This window comes from Tenebrio molitor, chromosome 6 (genome assembly GCF_963966145.1).
Source record: "Tenebrio molitor chromosome 6, icTenMoli1.1, whole genome shotgun sequence".
In the NCBI taxonomy this organism is placed as follows: Eukaryota; Metazoa; Arthropoda; class Insecta; order Coleoptera; family Tenebrionidae; genus Tenebrio; species Tenebrio molitor.
The window spans coordinates 6,822,731-6,846,115 of NC_091051.1; the positions used below are offsets into that span (position 1 = coordinate 6,822,731).

At 38.5% G+C, this 23,385-nt stretch overlaps 1 protein-coding gene across 1 annotated transcript in view; it reads left to right on the top strand.

Moving 5' to 3' along the window:
- Positions 1-14,979, top strand: part of LOC138132766 (uncharacterized) — a 61,167-nt gene extending 46,188 nt beyond the window's left edge. Inside the window, exons 3-5 of the mRNA XM_069050393.1 lie at positions 6,912-6,986; positions 11,500-12,505; positions 13,975-14,979. Of these exons, the coding sequence (XP_068906494.1) occupies positions 6,912-6,986; positions 11,500-12,505; positions 13,975-14,120 (1,227 nt within the window). The 3' untranslated portion in view covers positions 14,121-14,979. The remainder of the gene's footprint in view (positions 1-6,911; positions 6,987-11,499; positions 12,506-13,974) is intronic.
- The last annotated feature ends 8,406 nt before the right edge of the window (positions 14,980-23,385 follow it).

Here is a 23,385-nt window from a genome sequence, read left to right on the forward strand (position 1 = left end):
CTTTTTCCTAGATTGTTTTAAAATTGAATAAATATTTCAATAATGAAAAATAACCATGCATATTTTTGTTCTCTTATTGTTTTTCTATGGTTGGAATGTAATATGCGAGCGGTAGTCGCATCTGTTGAAGATTAGCAATACTTTAGAGTCGACAAATCTTTTTTTTTTTAATTTGCAAATCTCCAAGAAAACGCTCACAAAAATTTCAGCAATTGCTACTTCGGAATCCGTGTCTGAAATATTTCAAACGAGTGGGCCATGATTTTTTGCATAGGCCAGTTGTCTTTTTAATTAGTGTGCTTTGCACTTCAATAAAAAAAACTACGGTCTCGCAGTAAAAAATCAAAAAAATTCTCGGTTCTTTCTGAAAGGAACTGCTTTTCTCAAAAGAAAAGATTAACAATGACGTTTGCCAGTTAATGAAACTACGTCATACATAAGTTAAGCGAAATAAAAGCAAGCACCAGAACACTCCCTGACTACATTTTTTTTGAATGACCGTTATATCGGGTGTTCATTTAAATTTATTCTCAAAGTAGGCCTTAAAAAGTCGATTGTGAACGCACTCATTTTTTTGCGTTGTTTGAGTTTTTATTGGGCAGACTGACGAGTGGTGCGTTCACAATCGACTTTTCAACGCCAACTTTGAGGATAAATTTAAATGAACACCGGATATAAGCTGCGATGATCTCACCCTGTAAGTTAAGACAATTAAAAAACGCTCATTTTCATAATAATATTCTACTATTCATAAGTATGTATTCGATTATTATAAGTTATTCAGAAGGTTATTAGGAGGAAGATGTAAAAGTATCATTTTTGACAATTATGAAAATAGTAATTGTTTTTTAATCAAAGTTGTGCGTCTTACGCTGGCATTTTTTCAAACGATAAAATAAAATATGTACTGCATTTTACCCTTTGGAGAATTCTATTTTTTCCACCTTGATACATTTCCACTTTTGTTTGCTTAGTTTTGCTTCCCCGTGGAATGCTTCATTATCACTTTAACCACTGTATTTACTCTTTTTATGGAAATATAACAGAATTCTTTGGTAATTTTATTTTAAACAGTGATGTTACAAATTAACAATTTTCTATGAAACTTCTTAGCTTATTACCTGTGGGATTATTGGCTGTCTTCGTGCATCTAAACTTCTCACTTCCAAAACAAGTAGTGCTTTCTACACATAACTGTTTTTTATTCATAAAATATTTCTGCGCGATGAAGATAACCGTTAAGTATTTCTTCTCACATTTACACACTTCGAACTAAATCTGACAGTCTTGTAATGGCCCCACAGTGTTTTGATTTGTTCAAAAATAAACAGGAAGGAGTTAAATCCGTTGTTATTGTTTTGTGACACTCCTTGTCAGACTTGCTCTGTGCCAAAATAGATTTCAAGAATATTGTCATGTAAACTGTTTTGTGTGATCTGCTCCTAAATCCGTAAACAAGAGAAATTTACTTGGTCCAGTGTTTACCCGGATTTTGATGAGTCTACCTGAAAAGGGTCAAGGGATCGGACAAACACAATCATTGTGTGTTAATAATCGATTGGGTAGTTTGATCGAAGTGTCGACAACGCAGACAACTCGAGATGCAAAATTTGCATGAAACCCCGCCCCTGCAATATGCGTGTTTGTGGAGAAAATTGTGGTCTGCGTGTGTTCGTCTTCCGATCAATTCGTCAACAGCAAAGGGACACACATTTCGGTGCAATTTGTCCAGAAATGCCCACAATTAGACGAACACCTGGCCGTTGCAATTTTCTGCTCGACGGCGTGTTTTCGAAAAACGATTCTGTTTAGTTATTTGTGCCAAACAGAGTTTGAATAGGAATCCAGGTGTCGCCGACACAATAGCTCTCAAAGTCCCCAAGAAAAAAGAATCTCAATAGAAAGGTGTCAGAGTTGCAAGAATCCGAGGTGAAGAGATCGGCTCGATCTTTCGAGTGCGAAATCGAATCTTGTTTAGGTCTTTGTCAGATTAGAGGATGAAATGGGGCGGATGTCGCAGGATCGAACCGCGTTTGAAAAAATGACGCGACCCAGTTTGATCGGGTTTAATTAGGAGAGCAGCTCGAAATTGTGCAGTTTTTCGCGCGAGAGTGCAATTGCGGAACCGGATTATAAGTTTTGAATGGAAGTGAACGTGGATTGCGAATGGCATCGCTCTCGTGTCAATTCGGGGGGCCGTAATTGCACTTTTCAAATTAAATCTGATTTTGTGCCTCTCGCTCAAGGAACGCGATTACACGGCCGTCCAAATATTTTTTTGGCCGCCCACAGGATTACGTTTTGGAACAGCTGCACCGTCACAACTACAGTGACAAATTCGTATTGCGTCTGGAATTTAATTAAATTTCCAGTAGATGTAAAAAAACGAATTACATCATAGATGGGTCTGTCATTATGGAGAGAACCCCCCGGGTCATACGTAAAGCCGTCAAGCGATCAGTAGGTAGCTTTTACATACTGAATATAAACTAAAGTTGAATGATTAATTTCTCTGTTGGACTCACGACCTCTTCATGTGTGAAAGATTGATTGTTGGATCGGTATTAAAGAAACAATAACTCACGTAATCGATCGCTCCTTCTCTACACGTCCGAAGACAACCCATCGAACCAAGATGGAGCACTGCGGGCGGGGACTGCTCGCATGTGGGCATAATTCATTTCAATTACACTTTTTAGACGGGTTAAATCTCTGAAACAATGTGGGTATTATTAGATGAGCGTAATTCAATTAAGTGCCCGGGCTCGAATTGGAAATATTTATCTCCTACATTCGCTGACCCGCCGCCGCCGCCGCCACCCGTAAAAGCCCAACTTTTAACTCGATCATTGGCTATCATACGTCCGCTTCATTTTTTATTCTTCGTTTGTCCTTTGGCTGTTTTGCCACTTGGCCCAAACCAGTCCTCGTTCAAGATCCCAACGAGCTCTTGCGTAACATATTTTCCATATTCTCGACGACTCCTGTTGCAATAAACAAATAACCCACAACGGTCAATACAGATAACGACGCTCCTCCGTTCGTTATTCTCCAGCACCACTAAATTATTTTACAAATTGCTCCCAGATGACACAAGTTTCACCAGAGAAATAGTAAGTTACATTCTCTACTTTTTATCTCCATCCGAAGAAAAAGTTCAGGTAAATGTCAGACGGTGTAAAAATATTTGATTTAGCTGTTGCTTTTTTGTTGTCTTGCCGTCACTCTAGCTCTACAAAAAAATCTCCAATGCGAAGTAGCATGTTTATTTCGACATATTTTTTGCACACCACAAATAGCAAACTTGTTGGTACTACTTACAATGAAATATCCTGTCTTGTTAATGTTTCTTTTTTTTTTTCTTCTTTATTTCTCTCTAGAATTTCTGAGTGCAATCATGTGTCTCGTAGCACTTGTTTATTTATAGAGAGAAAACAAAAGGTTAAGGTACTGCAGCAACAATCAGGATGTGTCATTGATTGTATTTCAACTTTCAAATGAGATTGACATTACTCAAAATGAAGAAAAATGTGACAAACTAACTCAAAAAATGTGCTAAAAACCGTCATTGAGTGATTTCCGTCTACTTACATAACCTCAATCGAGATTACTCAAAATGAAGAAAAATGTATAGTACTTTTACGAGTGACAAATTGACTCAAAAAATTCAACCACAAACCATCATTGAGTGATTTCCGTCCACTTACATAACCTCAATCCTTCTACGAACAAAATTCTATGGCGATCCAATTCTATTGTAGTTGTTGATCTTGATCTCGACTGGAACCACTAAGTTAAGACTCATGTTTACATCTTTAATTTGAAAGCTGCGTAGGTGTAATGCTCGACATACGCAATTTATCTCAGTTTGTCTAGCGCACGCTCAATATTTCCAGGCGTCGACATGTGGAAGCGAGAACGAGTCTAGATGGATTTTAAACGAAAAATAATAATTTCGCGTTTTGAAATTAATAAAAAGAGAGTTATGAAACGGGAGATGGAAGACCGACGAAAGCGTGAAAATCAAATCCACGAAAAACTGACGCGGTAATTAAGAATTCCTTTTGGACTTGAACTTAACGATTCAATTAGAAGAATTGTGTTGAGAGAAAATGTGTAAAAGGTGAGGTGAATCATTTGTTGTGGAAAAACGTCGTAAACCTTGGTAATTTAAATAAATGCGAAGATATGAGTGCGAGTGGTGAGACAGGTACTGTTTAGACTTTTTTGAAAAGCGATAATGATAGGCCTGTCTGGATGGAACTGTGTGCGCAAAGCTTGAGTTATTGCGAGTGTTGCAAGAGGAGATAGTAAAAAGTCGTACTAAATAAATGTTACGATTTGAGTAATTTGCAAATCCGCTTCGTCCAATTAGTCCTCGTGCTTTTGTACTCGTGTCAATTAAATCCGTTCCGCGGCGAGCTTTTGTGTCAATGTCACTCCACGGCCGGTATCAATAATATTTTGTTCTTTCTGTCACAGTTGTCTCGGGTAACGAGACGAAGAATGTTGGTCCATTGGATGCAACGGATCACATTGTTACCGAGAGAAATAGAATCACCACGTCACGATTTTCACGGTTAACTATTAAATAAGATGATAAAGTATAAATGCCTTTCCGATCCGATATTCGTTTTCTATACGTAAGTCCGTGGCTCGATGGGACCGACGGAGATGATGAAAACCGGCAGGTTAAAAAGTTGTTTGGAGGTAAAACTCAATTACTAAGTGTCATCCGCAACAATGGATTCATCCTTGAAGAATCAAACCACACAGGCGCATACGAACGTTATTTCATTTATTTATTTTTCTGGTTAAATGGTCTCTCTGCCTTCTAGTTATCTAAACAGGCGATCGTTTAAAAATGCAAATATCGAGGATAACAATGCGTCCGTTATATTGTATACGGGCTCAGAAATTTCTGTCGAGCCTTCAATGTAGACGTTTAGGTAAATACAGGCTTTAATGCGGAGTAATGATTGGTTTGATGTACTTTGTGCATCTAAACGAGCATCTTCATGTGTTGGACATTAATCCCTGACGGACCAAAACTCAACACGCAATGACCCTTCTTCGCTGGAAACAAAACGAGACGAGGAAGGCGGCATCTCCAGAAGCACGGATCTAAATCGTAATCGTAATAACCCAATGACAATCTAAGAGACCAACCACAAGCTCTATAATTTGAATCGGAGAACAGCACAAGATAATGTATTCCATGTATATGATTACGATTATTACATATTGTATTGTCGCCTAGCCAGATCGCTCCGGTGATATCCCAGTCGCTTCAAGACCCATATGATTTACCTTGGTATTAAATACGGTAGCGTGGACGGATTTCGCTGCGGGAAACCGTCGATCCAATCACACACATTGTGTTCAAAATTGAACCATTACCCGTGGAGATTGCGCCGACGTAAAAACTTCTAGACCAAGCCCAACTGCACCCCAACGAGAAAAAGCAGATTTGCATAGTGTGGATGCATTCAAGTTTTCTGAAAAATCCAAACAATGATGGTAGCTTCGGGAGTTGCGAAACTTCCAAAGAACTGTTCGAGTCGAGTCGCGGAATAAACAAGGAGATTCTCAGGATCTGTAAAATGGTTGTTATGAGAAATTATCAGAACGATCTGAATAGTTGCGCTGTCTGCAAACTATAGACCGCAGTCGGACGGGCGAAAAAGCAAACAAGATAAAAGAAGCGCTTTGAACTTTCAAAACAATTGTTGTAATTTTCATAATGAAGACGAGTGCGGAAAGAGCGCCGTCAAAGTGAGCCAATGCACAAACCAGATGTAATAGTTATTTGTAGATAAAGGTCGCGAAATAATTTTTAACGTACTGAGAGAAAATTTGTCGCCGAGGCCGCTTAGCGGCCGAGGTAGCACAATCTCAAGGATTTCGCTGTCAATAAATACATATAAATTCGCGGCCTGTTTTAGGTACGCGAAGTGCTCGTTTCGCGTACGGTTGCACAAAAAAGAGTTTGATGGGATTTTTTCTCAAGATAATTTAGCTAGGTCAGCTCGGTAAATCGAATGAAAAGAATTTTTCGATGCGACGTACAAGCATAAAGTTTTATATTGGCGTACTTCTTTGTAAGAAAATCCCCTTATCGCGAATGTAAAACTGAGTCTGTTTTCTTTAAGCTTTTATAAAGCGTTCTGTTTGGATTCCGGGTAGGATTTCATTTGCTGATCTGTAAATTTTTATATTCTTTTTCATCGGGATCTCGAATTTTCCCATCATGTTGTTCCAAGATGTTCCCCTTCGAAATCATTGTTTCATGGATTTTATTCCCCACATTCACCAGTAGAATGGAAATAAATACGTCATACGAGAGATTTTTATGTGTGTGTTGTGACCAAATGAGATATCATGCCATGCGAAAAAAATATTTGTGTATCAATTTACATAATGTTGTGGGGGTTGGCATAATAGGAAATGGACAGAGCTCGTAAAAGTGCTACTTTTCATATCTTATCATCGGAATTATCGGAAACTGTCGAAAGTGTGTCACGATTTTTTCAATTTTGTTAAAAGTCGTGCATGCGAGCGGCAACCTCCATCGCAACATCATAATGACACACTTGGAGGAAATAATTTCGTTTCAATTTGTTTTGTCGATCGATAAAATTGCATCGGCGAGTCTTGTGCATTCCTCCGTCGTTGGTTCCTCCGGCGCGATTTGGGTGTTCCGTGATGATTGTTGATGAGATGGTGCGCCTGTTGCGGTGATGAGGTCGTAATTTTTCGGGACATGTGTGTACGTTGGTACGGTCGTGTCATGTGTTTTGTGTTTATTTGGTCGTTTAATATCCACTTTCGTCATTAAGCGAGCAGTTGTCGCCGATAAAAAGTGAAACACGTCCTGACAGCGAGTGTAAATAATTTTTTCCTTGTTCCAGTGTTGGGAAAACTGCGAGCTGCTGCAGTCGAACTTCCAAGTGTGGGGTGCCATGTGCGAAGAGAAGGAGATATGTGTGAGTATTATGTGTACGTCTAGGAAAGGCGCCATTAATCATCCGACGAATTGAACGTGGAGTTTCGAAGGCGTAAAAATAAATTAAAACGGAACGTAACAAGTTGGAGTTTCTCGACGGTGTAACTGCCCAAATATAACCGGAATATAATGGGTTGCATTGTATCGTTTCACATAATGGAGCATTCACCGGGTCCATAATGAAGAATTGTCATGCAAGGCGAGTGTTTGAATTATTGATTAATTCCGTCCAGATTACACCGTTTAAAATCCGGCGTTCGTGAGGTTTCCCCGGAGATAAGTTGCACCGGGAGATACAAAACTACACGCCGGAATATAATGAAACTTTAATTACACAGAACATAAATATTAGTTATTTATTAGGACCGTACCGGTGAGATATGCCCTAGCTATTTCGTCGAGCAAGAGTAGAATTTAAATCCCATTCCGGAAAAGCTCTCGCGCCCTCTCTCCTTAAAATTCCGATACTACTCCCTCGCAAAGTTAATAAACACGGAGCTTGTGCTCCGCCACGAGACCCTCCATTTCAACTAGACAATATTAAATTAAATCTATTAATCTTTTCTTTGAGATGCAAAAGCCATTATCTGCATTCGAGCCGCGTCGAAACAATGACAATTGAATATGCAAAACATGCCAGACACCTACCCATTCAAACAGTAGCTTGATGGTGGAGGATCGCGATCGTTATGCATGAGAATGGATTTTACAAGAGTTATGGCTTTTCTCCAACACTCTGTCGCACACCACTTCAATTTCATACAGAATTAAAAAGTCAATTACTTGCCGATTGCACCCCAGGCGACTGTCTTGATCACTTCATTTCCACCGAAGACGCTCAAGTCTTTTCAAAATTCCATCAAACGAAATTTTTACACAGAAATGTACAATCTTGAGCCCTGCGATGTAAAACAATATGGGGTAAATTCCTCCGGTGGTAGGTGTACACCGTAAATTGCGTCGACGGCTAGATTTTTATTGAGGTTCCCGAAAGCATTTTCTTGTGACTGTGTCTAGTTGTTTTAATTGAAAATGACAGTGTTGGGGCTTAGTTGATGTGAAATTGCGCCGCCGCATGCAACATCGTAAAGTGCATTATCGTCGGACTCGTGTCATTACGGCAATGGTTTTGTAAACTGGGTTCTAGAATAAATCAAGTCCGGAGTTGGGTGAAAGTGGTCGTCGGTAATAATTATTCCGGCATTTTATGCAATTAATCGTGGGGCAAATGAGGCGATAAAATATGTGTACAAGTGCGTTATAATAACGGGTTAAAAAGCCGCTGGAAAACTCCAGGTTTATATTCATTAAACGTATACTTAATTAAGAGGGCATAAAAGTGCGAGCAAGTATGCGACATTTAAAACGTTTGTTGTGTTCCTCCGACCCGTGGATTATTTTTCTCCGGCTCTTTATGGGCTTTTGCATTCCCGCACTAATGCGGTTTCTCTATCCCAGACATGCATTTAATCAAATAAAGTGTGTTTCCCAGTTTTCGCGAACTTCGGAATCGACGCCTCTATTGTCGCGAAGAATTAAGCCGCCCTCATGCATATGAAGGACGAGTCGACAGGAGGCTGCAGCCCGCAGATAAATCCGACCGCAATTAAACCAGAGATCAGGACACGCCTGAAAAACTTTGCTATTTCGACGATTCACACAGACGCTGCACAAAACCAAATAAAAGACAAAGACTTTTTTCGACTTTAATAAGGAATTTTTGCAGCGATGCTTGACTTGCGGCAGTGCGGTTTTTGTCACTTGAAAATTTCTAAATGTGCTGGTTCGGTTCCGAAGGTGGAACAATCGGTTCACACTTTATCTACATGTAATGTGTATGACGCGGGAGTGGAGCATTTCTAGGGTTCATCTATATTGTAGGATTTGAGGGGATGCGATCGATACGGAAATGCTTGGGGGACCGAACAAAAATCGCTAGAAGAATACACGAACATTTCACCGAGTTTCCATGTACAAACCAACTTATTTTAATCATTTTTTGTTTTAAAAGGAAATGAAGGAGAGTATTTTCAGAAGACGTTATTTACCGCAACATTATTTACGACGTTTAAGAATTTTGAACGTGGGTTACAATTTAACCACTAAAAAAGCTTTCGACCAGTGCAATAATAATAAATGCGGGGGCCATTTGAAAAAAATTAGTTTTTGACATTTTTAGTTTGTTAATATTTAAAAAATCGCAGTAGGCATATGCGACTGAGCACGTTATTGAGTAAACACTTAACAGATGCGGCAAACATTCAGGAATCAAACAGCGTCGATTATTTTAATTTATGTCCAACTATTTGGAAGGTACGAATTTTCGAAGGGACGCCTGTAATTCGGAATTCTAGTAAAAAAAAGCGCCGCTGATCAAAAACGATGGCAGATAAGTAAAAACAATTTAGCATAGAATCCAAAAATAAAATCAAACTGGGTAGGTTCTATTTAAAAAAACATAACTTTAGTGTTTTTATAATATTGGGACACCTGTATATACACCGCAATATTTTCCAAATATGCAGTAGAAGCGTAGCTATCATCTAGAAAAAAGAAAAAGTTGATATCTTTAATAACAAACAAGTTATGGGGCTTTTTCGCAAATCTGGGACACCTGTATGTATTGCTCACTTACATCTATGCACTAATAATTTAATATTTTAAATTTTAGGCGTTTAAATTTGGATAATAGTCAAACTGTGACAATTTATTTCAATATAAAAACGCTATAAAAATTTCGTTTGAAGTATGCCAAAAGACTAAAGATTTCTCTATTGGTGTTTTTTCATCCCTCTTGTAATTATTGCACGAGCGCAGCGAGGTATAGTATCGGGCGTTCATTTAAATTTATCCTCAAGTTTGTCGTTGAAGAGTCGATTGTGAACGCACCACTCGTCAGTTCGCAGAGTAAAAACACAAACAACGCAAAAAAGTGAGGTTAGGTTTAAACAGCTGATCTGTGATCTGTAATCTGTGGTGCGTTCACAATCGGCTTTCAACGTCTACTTTGAGGATAAATTTAAATGAACAGCCGCTATTTACTATGAAAAGATGCACTTTACCTAATACCGATTAAAAAACCCATACTTTTTAGTGGTGGTAAAAAAAAATGTGTTCTTTTTTGTTTTTTTTTAATTCAAAACATATTTCACAGACTATTCTTTATTACGAGTACGTGAATATTGACGGTGGAACAACCCTTTTATAGTTTGACCCTCAGCTTGTGGGTTTCCTCCTGAATTGTTTGCAACCATAAGACTCAAATTAGGGCATCAGGGGTTCCAACCACCAAATAAGGGGGTACAAATAATTGAAACTTATTTCCTTAAATTTGAAATGTAAGTTGAATCAACAGAGAAAGAATAAATGTTTTGTTTTATAAAGTAAGTAGTTCTTCTTGCCTTCACACATTTTCTATTGTTTACTATAAGCAAAGTAATCAATCACAAAGAGCGCGCCAACAATGTTTTCTTATTTTACCAGAAAAAATGGATATTATTTTAAAACATGTAATTACAATCATTTTATTATAAAAATCTTTTACAGTTGATTTGGAACAATTTGTGTTTGTGCTGTAATTGCAGAAGGCCCTAAAAAATATACGGAACAATGCATCTTTTTCTTTTTTTCATTCATGCGATTGCCATTCGTGACGTAAAGTACCATTTTATACGCTCGTTGTATAAATTACTATTCTACTAATTATCTGGACGTTTTTTACTACTTTTTGTAATTAGTTTTGTAAATATTCTTTCAGTGAGACTATTTATAGTTTCTTTTCGGCTGTCGCCACAACTTACATCTTCGTATGTAAATCGATGACGGAGGTTCTTGAACACGATCCTGATTTTGTAACTCCGTTAATAGCCTGTTTATTTCACCGGAGTTTATTTACTAACATGAGAAGAAAAAAAATATAGAAAACAGTTTTTCCACACCACAGATGTGCGTGCAGTGTAATGAGACATTTTGTTCCGAGATAAAATAAGTACCTTGATGAAAAACTTCAAGCTATTGGCACCAGTCTCCCTTGTAGGTATTTCTGAGTGCACGAGATAAAAAAATTGGTTAAGAGTCTGCGCGAAAAATGTCGTCCAAGAAATGCTGTTTGGCAAAATTCCTGCAGCGTGTAAAGTCCAGAGCAGCCAGTTCTGATCGTTGTTGTATTTGAATATTTTTAGGGCGTCTGTCCCTTGGTGTCGTATAAAAAGTGGCCGTTAGTCTGGTCTTCTTTTTAATAACCACAGCTCACGGCAGTCTGGATATTATTAAACCCGACGTTCTGTAAACCCGGCGTGCTTTTATGGCAACTTGCTTACTCGTCCGGCGCGCATCTAATTGAGTTCAGGTGTACGTTCGTAATTATACCGGTTTAAGTTTCTGGAATTATCGCGCGATTACTCCTCGATGGCTGTCCAAATGTAAATTAGATGTCCAATAATTGGCGATCGATGTTATCTGTGACGTGAAGCTGATGTCGAATTTCGTTGCAGTTCCCCGGGTGCCAAGAAGCGTGCAGATTCCACGCGGAAGCCTCCACCCAAACCCAGCAGACCCAGCCGGTGATCCACACCAAGGGCGAGGGCGTGATCCAGGTGTCGGGGGCGCTGGCCCGCTGGCCGCGGCCCTCCTCCGTCGACCAGAAGACCCCGCTGGTGTACGTCGTGATGATCAAGAGCCAAGGCGGAGTTTGGCGGCAGATCATCCAAACTCTGGACTTGACGACGCGGGTGCCGCTCAACACCGACAAGCGCGGCGCCATGCTGCGGGTGTTGGTGGTGGACCCGCAGGGGCTGGTCACCATCTACAGCCCCGACGAGGCGAGCCTGCGCGACGGAGGCAAGAAGAAGAAGAAGACGATCAACACGGAGATCAAGGCGACGACCAGCAAGAGCACGACGACCGACGCGGACGCGCCGTGGGTCCTGCGGGAGGTCTCCCTGATCCATCAGAAAGTTCTGGTGATCGGGGAGATCGCCTGGGAGCCGAAAGCCAGTCGCGGTGTTTACTTGGTGACTTGGGAAGTGGACGGGGGCGGCCTTAAAGGAAACTTGTTCACCGACTCGACTTGTGTCACTTTGTCCCTCTGGCCCGATACGGTCTATCACATACAAGTTGAACTTGTCTCGCGCATCCCCGGAGTTGAAAACCTCAAGTCGGAGATGATGGACCTGGACACCGGACGCGCCCAGAAAGTTTCCACCGAGAGCCAGGAGGACCTCAACTTGATGTCGGGCGAGATCCCCGAAGACATCGACTTCAAATCGCCGCTGCTGTCGGTGCTCGTCAGCGCCTTCCAGGGCGAGACCGCCAAGCCCAAGTGGTACAGTTCGGACGCGATGTGGGGGGCCGTGTTCGCCGTCTTGCTCTTCGCGGTTGTGCTCGCGGCGGCCTTCTGGAGGTGTCGGAGGAGGTACGGCAACGCCATAGACAACATGATCACCGGATCTTCGTCCGTCAGGAGCCAGAAGCTCATAGAGGACTTCACCGGATACACAGGTAAACTTCCAATTAACATTAGTTCTTGTCTCCGTAATGGCGGCGGACACGCGAGGATGCGTGGAACCAACCCAATCACTTTTTCTTCACGCAACTTGATAGATTGATGCCCTTTTTCATGCGTCGTTGCCACATGCACCTCCAGTATTTTTCATTTTACAACAAGTACTAAAACTTCTCGAATCACGCGACTACGGGATTCCGGGACACTTTATTTACCTAATGCACAACCCTCCCCAATTAATCGCCTTATTAAGTTGATTTCTTAAGGACGGGTAAACATCGACCAACCCCTCACGTGTTCTGTTTGACTTCACTTTGTTGACCGTCGGCGATTGCCCTAAATTACTTGTCATGTCGGGTAATAGATCGATAACACCGACGCCAATAACAAGTGAAGCTCCAAAAACACCTGTCTACTCGCAAAAAAATTCTAAATTATGCAACTCAGCTTTATTGTTCAACAAAACAGAAATTTGTACGCTGCGCAAAAAACCCTCATGCAGTGATACGCTGCAACAGAGGAAAGTTTCATTTTGTATAACTTTGTGGAAGATAATCGAAAAGTTTAGTTAATTTTGGACGTGATGCATTTCCATAACAATTCCAACAATTCCTGAATTTAAGAGGCTTCAATTAAAAAGTTTTTGCGCTAAGCACAGTTGTAATTTTCTACGACCAGACTAGATACTGACTTGGAAATAGTCGTATCTCTAATTGGAATACAACTTTGCAGTTTCAGATTCCAGTTTCTCGACAGCCCAATCCTTCCTACACACATTTTACATCTTCGGACTGTTTTTGAACTGCTCTTAAAAACAAATTTTTCATATCAAGCGGGCGAATGATTTTTAAATTAAGCAGCTTCCAGACTAATTTGAATATTAATAATTTTCCGTATTGGAGGATCATCAAATTTTAAAATTCGGTTTCCATGGACGTTTATTGCCGTGATTCATCGTTATTTAATGTTTCGGGGAATTTTTTTATAAATATTAAACTCGAAATGGAACGGATAATAACGATTTCCACATTCCTCATTCCAGGGAATTTTTTCCATCACGTTTCGATTATATGTTGTGCTTTGGAGTGTTGCGCAACAAGTGAGGAGAAAGAAGTCGGTAACGAGTATGTGGGCGTTTGTTTGAATCGGTGCAAAAATTTTTCTCGCAAGGGGAAAAGTTAAGTAAAATGAAAGCCCAAGCGCCTCAGCTTTCGTCATGATTGTTATATCGTGTTGTTTACACTTCGATAATGGAATTTCAGCGTTAACGCAAAAATCCGGCGCTCAGGGCGATGCAAATTTATCGCAATCAATCATTATAATTGGTTATTTGTTTTTTGCGGGTCCGATAATTATCGCTATAAATTGTAAGAGTTTTCGGTAAAAATTTACGACAGCCGTCTGGGTGTCGTGAATGTTGTTTCCTTTGGATTTGAATTGTTGCTGACGGTGAGGTTTGTTCCAGGCTTCCAACCAATAATATCTGTGATGTCTGCGGACGAGACCAAATACGGCAACTGTGAGACGCCGGAAGTCACATTCCAGGGTGCCCACAATAGCAATTTTTTAAGTGAAACCGATAAGACTGCGAGACACGAAGTTCAAGTGTGACGACATAGTTGTGATGCAATTAAAACGACTCGCGCCAAACAGGATGATTAAAAAAAGTTCCTAAGTTTTATGTGAAAGAGTGAAATTCTGACTAGTGTAACGCGAGTGAAAGAAACGGGACTTTTAAACAAAATGATCATAAGTGTATATGTGTATAAAAACTAGTCTAAATCGAACATTTTATTACGCCAATAATGTCGAAGTGCAAGTTTGTTTGCTTGGAACTCTTCTTGTGAAACCAATTTAATTTTATTGTATCATTACGGAAACAAAGCGAAGCAATTTTCTAAGTTATTGATGTAGATTCGAGAAAACATTGACTGTGTTATTTTTTTATTAAGGATTCTTCAGTTTGTTTTTTATTTATTTATTTCCAAACTTTTACGCCTAGACTTTTGTACATAAATTTATCCCAGTTTTAGGACGTCCAAACCGTGAAGAACTTAAGACCTGTAAATTGCTGATAATCTTATTGGAAACTCAATAATGTATTTGTCAATATTTGGACAGTAGCTGAGTAGTTATTGTTGGTTAGTTAGCTTCATACATCAGATGTGCTCTTTGTCTCGTATTTTACGACCGGGCCTCGTCGTGCTCGAGATTTTCCATCAATCCCGGCCCTGCATCGCTTAATTGACCTACTATTCCAAAGCTATAAAATTATAATTTCATGAATATTTTAAGCTCGAGCCCATCGACGTCCGCATCTAACCGATCATTAAATTAATTTCGTTGTAAATACTTTATTGTATTATAATTATCTATTATATATCATATAAGTTATTTTTCTATTAAACATGGTCTTAGTCAGTTCCATGGCTAAATGTAAATATAATTATTATAATTATTATCAGTGGAACGTTGCGTTTCATTTCGGCATATTCCCCCGTTCTCCGTAATTTCTCCAAACAATATCAATCTTAATAAGCTGTCAGACGGAAGCTCGAACCGAAAACGTCCAAAAACGTGACGTTATCCGCACGGGAAATCTTGTCCCTGAAACAGAAAAAACTTTCCCAGTTAAGAAATTGAAATTGTGTAGATCTGCAATCATTACCGTCACCTCGAGAAAAGGGAATCGATTGAAATGGGGAAATGGTATTGAGCGTAATGGAATTGTACGGTTTAGCTAGGAAATCGAGGAAAATATACAGTCGGCTGAGTCGGGGGCGAGATCGAATTATTAGCTCGAATTTAAAGAGACACGTGCTACCGTTCGGTAAAAAGCCCCACACGAGGAAACAGCTGTCGTAAAATCAAACTCCGACATAAACAACGTTTTATTGCAACTTTCCAGCGTTAATTGTTTGTTTACTTTAGTTTTCGATGAGCCTCCCGATGATTGATTTAAAGTACGTGCCGCCACTGATCGATGAAAGGTGGCAGGAACTGCACGTCTTATCTGTCATTCGCTTTATTATTACATCTTTCCATCCACGACACAATTAAAAATATTTCTCCATGCTGGGTGCGTTAAAAACAACTGTTCTTTTGCGAAAAAAATAATAATGACGTTTGACACCGATGGTGTGACAGGTGCCGTACGTTAGCGGAAACAAAAGCGAGCACCAGGCCACTTGACTAGAACATTTTTGAAAGTCACTCCATTTTGCCGTATCTTGTGATTCGATAGTGTTTTTTTTGTATCAAAATTAGAAAAAATCGCTGCGCTCGTGTGCCTAAACTTCCCACTGGCAAAATAATCATTAATTGTGCGAAACAATCTGGCGGAATGCTACACAGGAAGGAAAAGCAACCGCGGACTTACTTTATGTGGAAAGATTGGATTTATCAAGCGTATTCGTAGTGAAAGCTCGGATCACAATGTTGCAATTCTCTCTATTCATTGTATTTCGTGTGTGAAAACTGAAGAAAAATATTGGATATTGGTAGCGGAACCGAGTTTCAATCTGCTGCAAGGTGCGATCAAATCTCATCTCATAATTCAAATCGTAGGACTCCTACGTCTCTTGCAGAGGTCCTGTTACTCACTTGAAAATTGTTTTCATAATGTGAGTGTAAATAAAGCTGAAATCGCCTGGTTGTTCTGGGAGCAAACGAAAATAGCGAATGGTCCTTTCAATTTTTTCTTCAAGATGAAATTGTGTGATTTGAACTAATCAAAAATATTTCGTTGTTGTTGTTATCTTGTGCGTAGGCGAAACAATAATACATATAATTTTTCTCATAGACGATTAGAAATGAATTCTTTTATTCCTAACGACCGTTCATATTTAAGTGTACAAATGAAATTGCTTTGTTAGCGAGAAAATTGCTTTTTTTTAATATTCAATTAAAATGTTTTTTATTATGTTATTTTGCTACCGTATATTGCTCGAAATGGGTCGATCAATACACCTACAGGAACGAATATTAATTTGTTTTAAAGCACTTAGCTCAGATGGCTTTTGTAAATAATCAAAAACATCGACGGTCCACATTTAGTATTTCTTGTAGAAAAGTGCACAACACGGATAGATAACAGTTGCCAATCACTCTGCAGGTGTCTAGGTAAAACCCTTGAAAAGTCACTGTTCCATACATAACAATTTTATTAGTGTCACTTCTACTGCTACCTACTATAAAAATACAGCAATAAATATCAGAATCTTTGTTGTTAATAGTTTTAAAAATGAATGATAGGACTTTTCATGAACCCGTTGTCCTTTTAATAGTTGTTTTGACTCCAAAAGTTTCCAATCTTCATTGTTAAACTAGAAGAACATGAGACATCCAGTCTAGGACATTGTCTCTTAGAATAAAATCCATTTTAAAGCGTCTCAAATGAGAGGAAAGAGCTTTTAGGACCAGCACAAATATTGCCAGAAAATTAAAATGTTCTGCACTGTAAAAGTTTGAATTTGAGAATTCGTATTTTACGCTGTGGAGTTATTTATTGCACTGACACGTTCACACCCTCCTGGACTGCTTATTTTCTTGTTCTGACAAGAACGTTTGGAACGAATTAAAAATGTTCGATATGCTGCTGTGCAAGAACTCATCGACCAGATGTTTAGAGCGCGCAAGGACACACTTGAAGAAGAAATTGCACATCGATTGATGTCACCTTACGCAACTAACAGTTGACGTAAGAGTGAAGAAAGCAAATTCATCATTAGCGTTTCTTAATTGAACCAATGAAACATCTTTGTCCATGGAAGATTTATTTGGTAAAAACAAAACATAAAAGATTTAGATCAAGGTGTTTAGATCGATTGCGGCGAAGTATTGAAAAGAGATATCGAGGAATAGTCGGCATTAATTTATAAATTCCAAATGGCAAAATATGTGAATAATGTATTCTTAAGTGATGCAAGTAATTTTCTCTCCTTGCGCTGTGAATAATGTGTTTACCGTAGAGTTATTACTGTTCTTTAGAATTCAACTGTTCTCACCGTCGTGTTTTATAAACTTTTCCAAGTTTCTATTGTTTTCGCAGGAAAGAAAAAATAAAACAGAGTCGATTAGAGCGTGAATTTTTTAATTTCCAATTTTATGCGTAATTAAAACAATCTTTATGAAAATCAGTTTGGCATCTTGACCGACACCTGCGATTAAGTCATTTCTGACAAAACCGTTGCCTACTCATTACCTAATATTTATGCAAATAATTAGTAATATCGCGTAATCTCGCTGTAATAAATATCGTTTTTAGAGGCCTTAAAACGTGTTAATTGCGAAATTTTAATTGCCGCATTCGGCCGGTCCGATAGCGGGACTGGTTTAAGAGCTGAAACTTCCAAACCGAAGATGAAATCTCGATTAGAGATTTAATCGTAACATGTGAGTCACAAATATAGCGTACAGCTTTGTCTCTTAGTAAAATAATGAACGATTCAAATGCCTGCGAGTCGACCACCTGACACCTCCAGATTGAAGCGGCGATAATCCGGGAACGCGGAGTGCTCCGGCACCGTTTCGGGACCGAAAGCAAACAGAAGGAAGTTTGTGAAGAAGAAGGCGAAGACGAAGAAGAGTTGTGCTTTTGCGGCCGGTTATGCAATTGAGGGACTGGTTCGAGGAGTGCGTTTTAATCAAGGTAAATGAAGCTCCATTACCTGGCAGCAATAAATCAAGGAGACTTCTATGTTTTAATGGCCTTATTTCCATACACACCCATTACGCAACGATTTAAATTACACGAAAATAATGATATCAAGGGAGATAATATCTGTTTGTCGGCCGGTGGCCTGATTGAGTTGTGTGTGTGTGTGCATTATGTGGAAAGCTCTTCCGTGCTCAGTCGTCATTTCCGCGGAACTGCTGGACGATATTTTATACACGTAATAAGAGATTGCATCTAAATGACTCGGAGGTGGCACAGACAACGGCCGATTGCTTATTTGGGAACCCGGATAGATCCTCTCCTTTGACAAGTGACAAGGAATGATGGCTTCATTTCACAAAGTACCAGGCTTTTAACTTGCTTGTATCAGTCATTTCGATCGCATTTTTTCGATCCGCAAACATTCCGTAATATGACGACTCGTAAAAATATCAAAAACTCGCGCCAAATTAAGCGTCCACCGTTGAAACTTGTTTGTTCTTTTCACCCTATTTAGATCGAGAACTCCGATTGCATCGCTTTAACAACGACGTTTTAAGCTTAATTTATTTGTAAATCAATTTTTATTTTATTATGACATCATGAATTATTTATGATGGACTGATTTAGCACGGACATGCCTTATGTTAATTACTAATTGTTCTATGGACTTTGGACGATGTAAAATGCAGACTGCTAATCTACTTTCCAAAATCATTTTCAAAATAGATTTTTATACGATCATGATCATTTTATTCCAGTATAATAAGTAAGCAAGAAATGTTTCCGTTGAAGAGTCGATTGTGAACGCACCACGGATACAGATCACGGATCAGCTGTTTAATCTAACCTCACTTTTTGCGTTGTTTGTGCTTTTACTATGCAGACTGACGAATGGTCCGTTCACAATCGACTTTTCAACACCAGATTCATTTGTCAACTCTGACAATATCATTTGTTTCATCGAGTGATTGAATAAATATTCTAAAATAAAAGTAATGTTTTGTGTTTTAATCCTGAGAAACAAATTTACCTCGCTGAGTCTTTTTTCTCCAAATAATATTAACAACTCGAGAACTGTTACCTCGCAGAAATTTGTCACGAAAAACTGTCAACAGGCCACCAGATTTTCGTGGAAGACGAAAACTTATCGGATAGACAAAGCTCTTGTGAAATTACAGTCGAAAAATTTCAGTAAAATTTGCCAGAAAGCTCTTGTACGATACTTATTGTTCGAAGACATTCTCGTAGATGTACAATATGTACTCGTATTTGCAAAATTACATAAATTGCTAACACAGCTGGATAGGTTGACACCAAAATGAGTAGACCTTCTCTGACAAAATTTTGCAAAAGGCGATTTTTTTATCGATGTATTTTTACAAAAATTGTGAGCTATGGAAAAGACATGGCAATGAAAATTTTACATTGTTTCGAACACGAAATGGTTCAATTTAGTAATAAAGAAAAGTGAAGGGGCCATGTCTGGAAAGCAAGGTGCACGTGATAACACTTTAGACGAACTTGCCATGGACATTGCTGACGTGTCAGATCAGTTTTGTGAATTTTTGGACACCACGTGTCTCCTTGGAGAATAATTATGAATGCTTTTTTGCAGTACCTACCTATTTTTTAAGATGGAACTGCTTTTGCCTTCTTTGAAAGAGGAGCATCAAATGTTTTCATGTGCTTTTGCAATTTGGAAACCAAAATGATCTTGTCCCGCATGTTAGTTTCGGACACTCTTTCAGATTCTCTTTGCTGTTTCTAAGATGAGTTTTTCAATCTTCCATCCTTCAGTAGCATATTGTGGATCTAACATTAAGAAGGTTTTCTGAGACACCGTGAATTGTGATCTTATACATAGCTGCTTTACAATACATTACTTAGCAACCAATGGATCAAGATCATCACTTATCAATTTTATCATATTTGTCAAGACTGCCAAAATGTTACGAGCATGAGGAGATTATTATTCCATGGGTGGCAACTTGTCAGGGAACATTTTTATTTTCTACCTATCTCGATTGAGTTTTAAAGCAAAAAAAAAATCAAACAAACATCAAATCTTTCTTCATCCACATCACAGAATTTCCACAAATGATGTGAACGCTACATCCACTCTGGACATTGATGAACTATGTTGGTTCATTTTAAGCAGATACTTTTTTCTTCTAGCTTCTGGGGTGATGTTGAAGCTCTAGGCAGAGATTAGTTCTATCAAAACTGTTACATCATTTATGTAGGTACTTTCCCTTTATACTGGTTATCCTTTTCATTAAAACCCACAATCTTTAAACATTTTTATTCCTTCGTGATGCTGTTCAAAACTTCTTGAATTTTTAATCTTTATTTTTCAGCAAAGCAGTGTCTTTACGTTAATTTGATTATTTTTTATGTTTTGCTTAAACTGAATCCGATTTGAAACATATTCCGTTTGTGTAAAAGTTAGTTAACAAAACACGCAAACTTCTATTTTTGTTTTTCTTTGAACAGTATGATTTGTGTGAGTACTGTGCGGTTTAGTTATGTTATCACATTAAAAACCCTCAGTTTTTTGTCTTATCAGACTCGGATCGAATGTGCATCGGACAAACGTCGCGACTTCCTTAACCCTCAGCCCATCTCCCGAAGTGCAAACTGCACGCCGGCCCCAACTTCCAAGTTTCGTCACGTATAGAGTTATATCGAGTTACTGACTGAACTGACGAGGGGGTGTCTCGCATCTGGTGCGAGATAATCCCCAGAGATGAATCCCAATCCCAGGACCGGTCATGACGTCATTTGCCCTGTACGGCTCTCGTGGGGACGCTAACTTATGATGCACCCGGAGAAACCGCTGGATTATTAACAATTATTTCCGCTCCTAAAAGGCGAAACGTCAAACTCGTAAAAACTTTATGTCACATGGTGTGTACAGGGTGAGCAGCTGTCAATGACGCACTAGGTAGTTTCGTCTGTTTTGCAAATACCCCGTAGAGTTACGCTTTAATTTCCTCGGCAAATGGAAAATATTTAGTTTGAAGTTCAGCAGGAGCGTTTCTCTGACACAGAACATAATATTAGCTTTGTAGCAGTTTTCCGAGGGTGTAAAGTCTAAATGAAACGGTAATATAAGAAGATTGCTCGTAAACCGTATTCGGCATAAGACAGTTTCATATTAAAAGGATGTGGGATGTGGGACAAAAGTTACCCTGAAATGTTACCCGATTTTACCAAAGTATATTGCTGTCTCGTCTACTCTTTGCACATCCAGGCATTATTAATTTACAAGGAAACAAGCGAAAATTTTAACAATCCTTTCCAGAAAGGAGCATTTTCACCGTCAAACAATATCATTGCAACGTCTGTTCCAACTATATATTTTTATTCAGAACGGTACTCACATAAAACTTTTCTTTGTGTTCAAGGTTAACGCTACAACAAAGCACTAACAACCATTATTTTATGACTTCGTAAAATAAATATTTTCAAAACTGTACAGAAAAGCATTTGTTATTTTGCTACTTTTGTAACTACTTAAAATGAGTTATGTTCATTTCATACGAGTAATGTCAGGCGTTCATTTAGATTTATCCTAAAGTTGGCTTTGAAGAGTCGATTGTGAACGCACTGCAGATTACGGATCACGGATCAGCTGTTCAAATCTAACCTCAATTTTAGTGTTTTTAGTCTGCAGTCTGACGCGTTCACAATCGACTTTTCAACGCCAACTTTGAGGATAAATTTAAATGAACACCCGATACTTCTCCAGACCAAATTTTGAAAATTAGAATAAACCTGCAGAAATTTATTTTTAATTCAAGAGAACTTCATTTGCCTTGAAATGTTTTATTGATACTTTTATAAATTGAAAATGTCTTGTTAATGTTCTGAATTATTAAAACTCGAGAAAAACTTTTTAAAACGCTCTCTAACAACTGAATTATAACAATCTGAACAAAAAATTTTACATTTGTAACAATCTCCAATCAAAACCAAGTGAACTGCGGAAAAAAACTTAGAAAATGAATATAAATATGTATGTATGTATTTGAATTTCATTTTATATCCATATGTACGTTTATATGTAATAATAATAATAACAATACAATTTGAAAAAGGAGAAAGAAAGTAATTAAATATAAAAAAAGGTTTATCATGTTTTTATGAATCTCAATGACAATTTATCAATTTAAAATTAGTTTCTAATTTGTTTCTAGCTGATTGTCTACCAAGAGTAACTGAAAAATATGATGGAGTTGATTATTTTTGAAATGTTATTTGACTCCATTTTCTTGGGTAGAGCGTTCAAACGTGGAAATTTAATTGTGAGAAGCTTAAAAAAAGCAATTTTTTGCACGAGTGATTTATATTTAGAACGTTCATTACATGAGCTCATCAGTATTAAATGTCTGAGAGCATTCTTTTTTTGGTCTGTTGCTAAAGAAAATGTGAAACGGTCGGTGTAAAAATGTGAAAGTTAATTATTTTAATTGTATAAAAATGTCAAGGAGGAGATTCGACGTATTGAACGAGTGTTGAAGAAGCGATGAGAATTAGAACCCAGGTGCCATCTGCCAAAATTTGCTGGTTCAAAGGAATTCGAATAAAGTGGAGATTAATGACGGTTCCATAATTGACTTTGTCGTTATAAAGTTAATTGATGGAATAAATTACCACCGACATAAAAACGCATTTAAATCGAAATATTTGTCTTTCGTCATTTTGTCACCGGCGAGTTTCATTGTTTGTTCTCACTGGGTCTGCAGAAGCCGTTTTCATTTAGGAAAACAAAAGGAGGGTTATCACCTGATCAGGTGTATGGATGTTCGGGGTCTTGTTTGCTCTCTTAATTGCGTTGTTTATTTATTACTTTGGCAGCTCCATATTTTTTACGGGGCCTTCCGAATAATTTATTACACACTTTAAAAAATTGATATTCCCTGACAGTGAAATATCACGGGCCGTTAATGTCGGACAACGAGGTTTAATAGATTGTGCGGCGACACCCATTTCGTCTAATTAAGCTTCAATGACAGTTTATATTATACCAGTCCGTCCCTGGTTTAGATGCAATTAGTCCGGTGGCTAGGACTGCGATGGTCATCGGCGATAAGCCTCCGTTGTTTTTTTTTTCGCGTAATTGCCACAATATGGCGTCGCGTAATTGATTTGGCTAATTAAAGACATTAGTTGAGAAGTCTCATACTTAATCTGTGGGGAAGATCATGTGGGCAA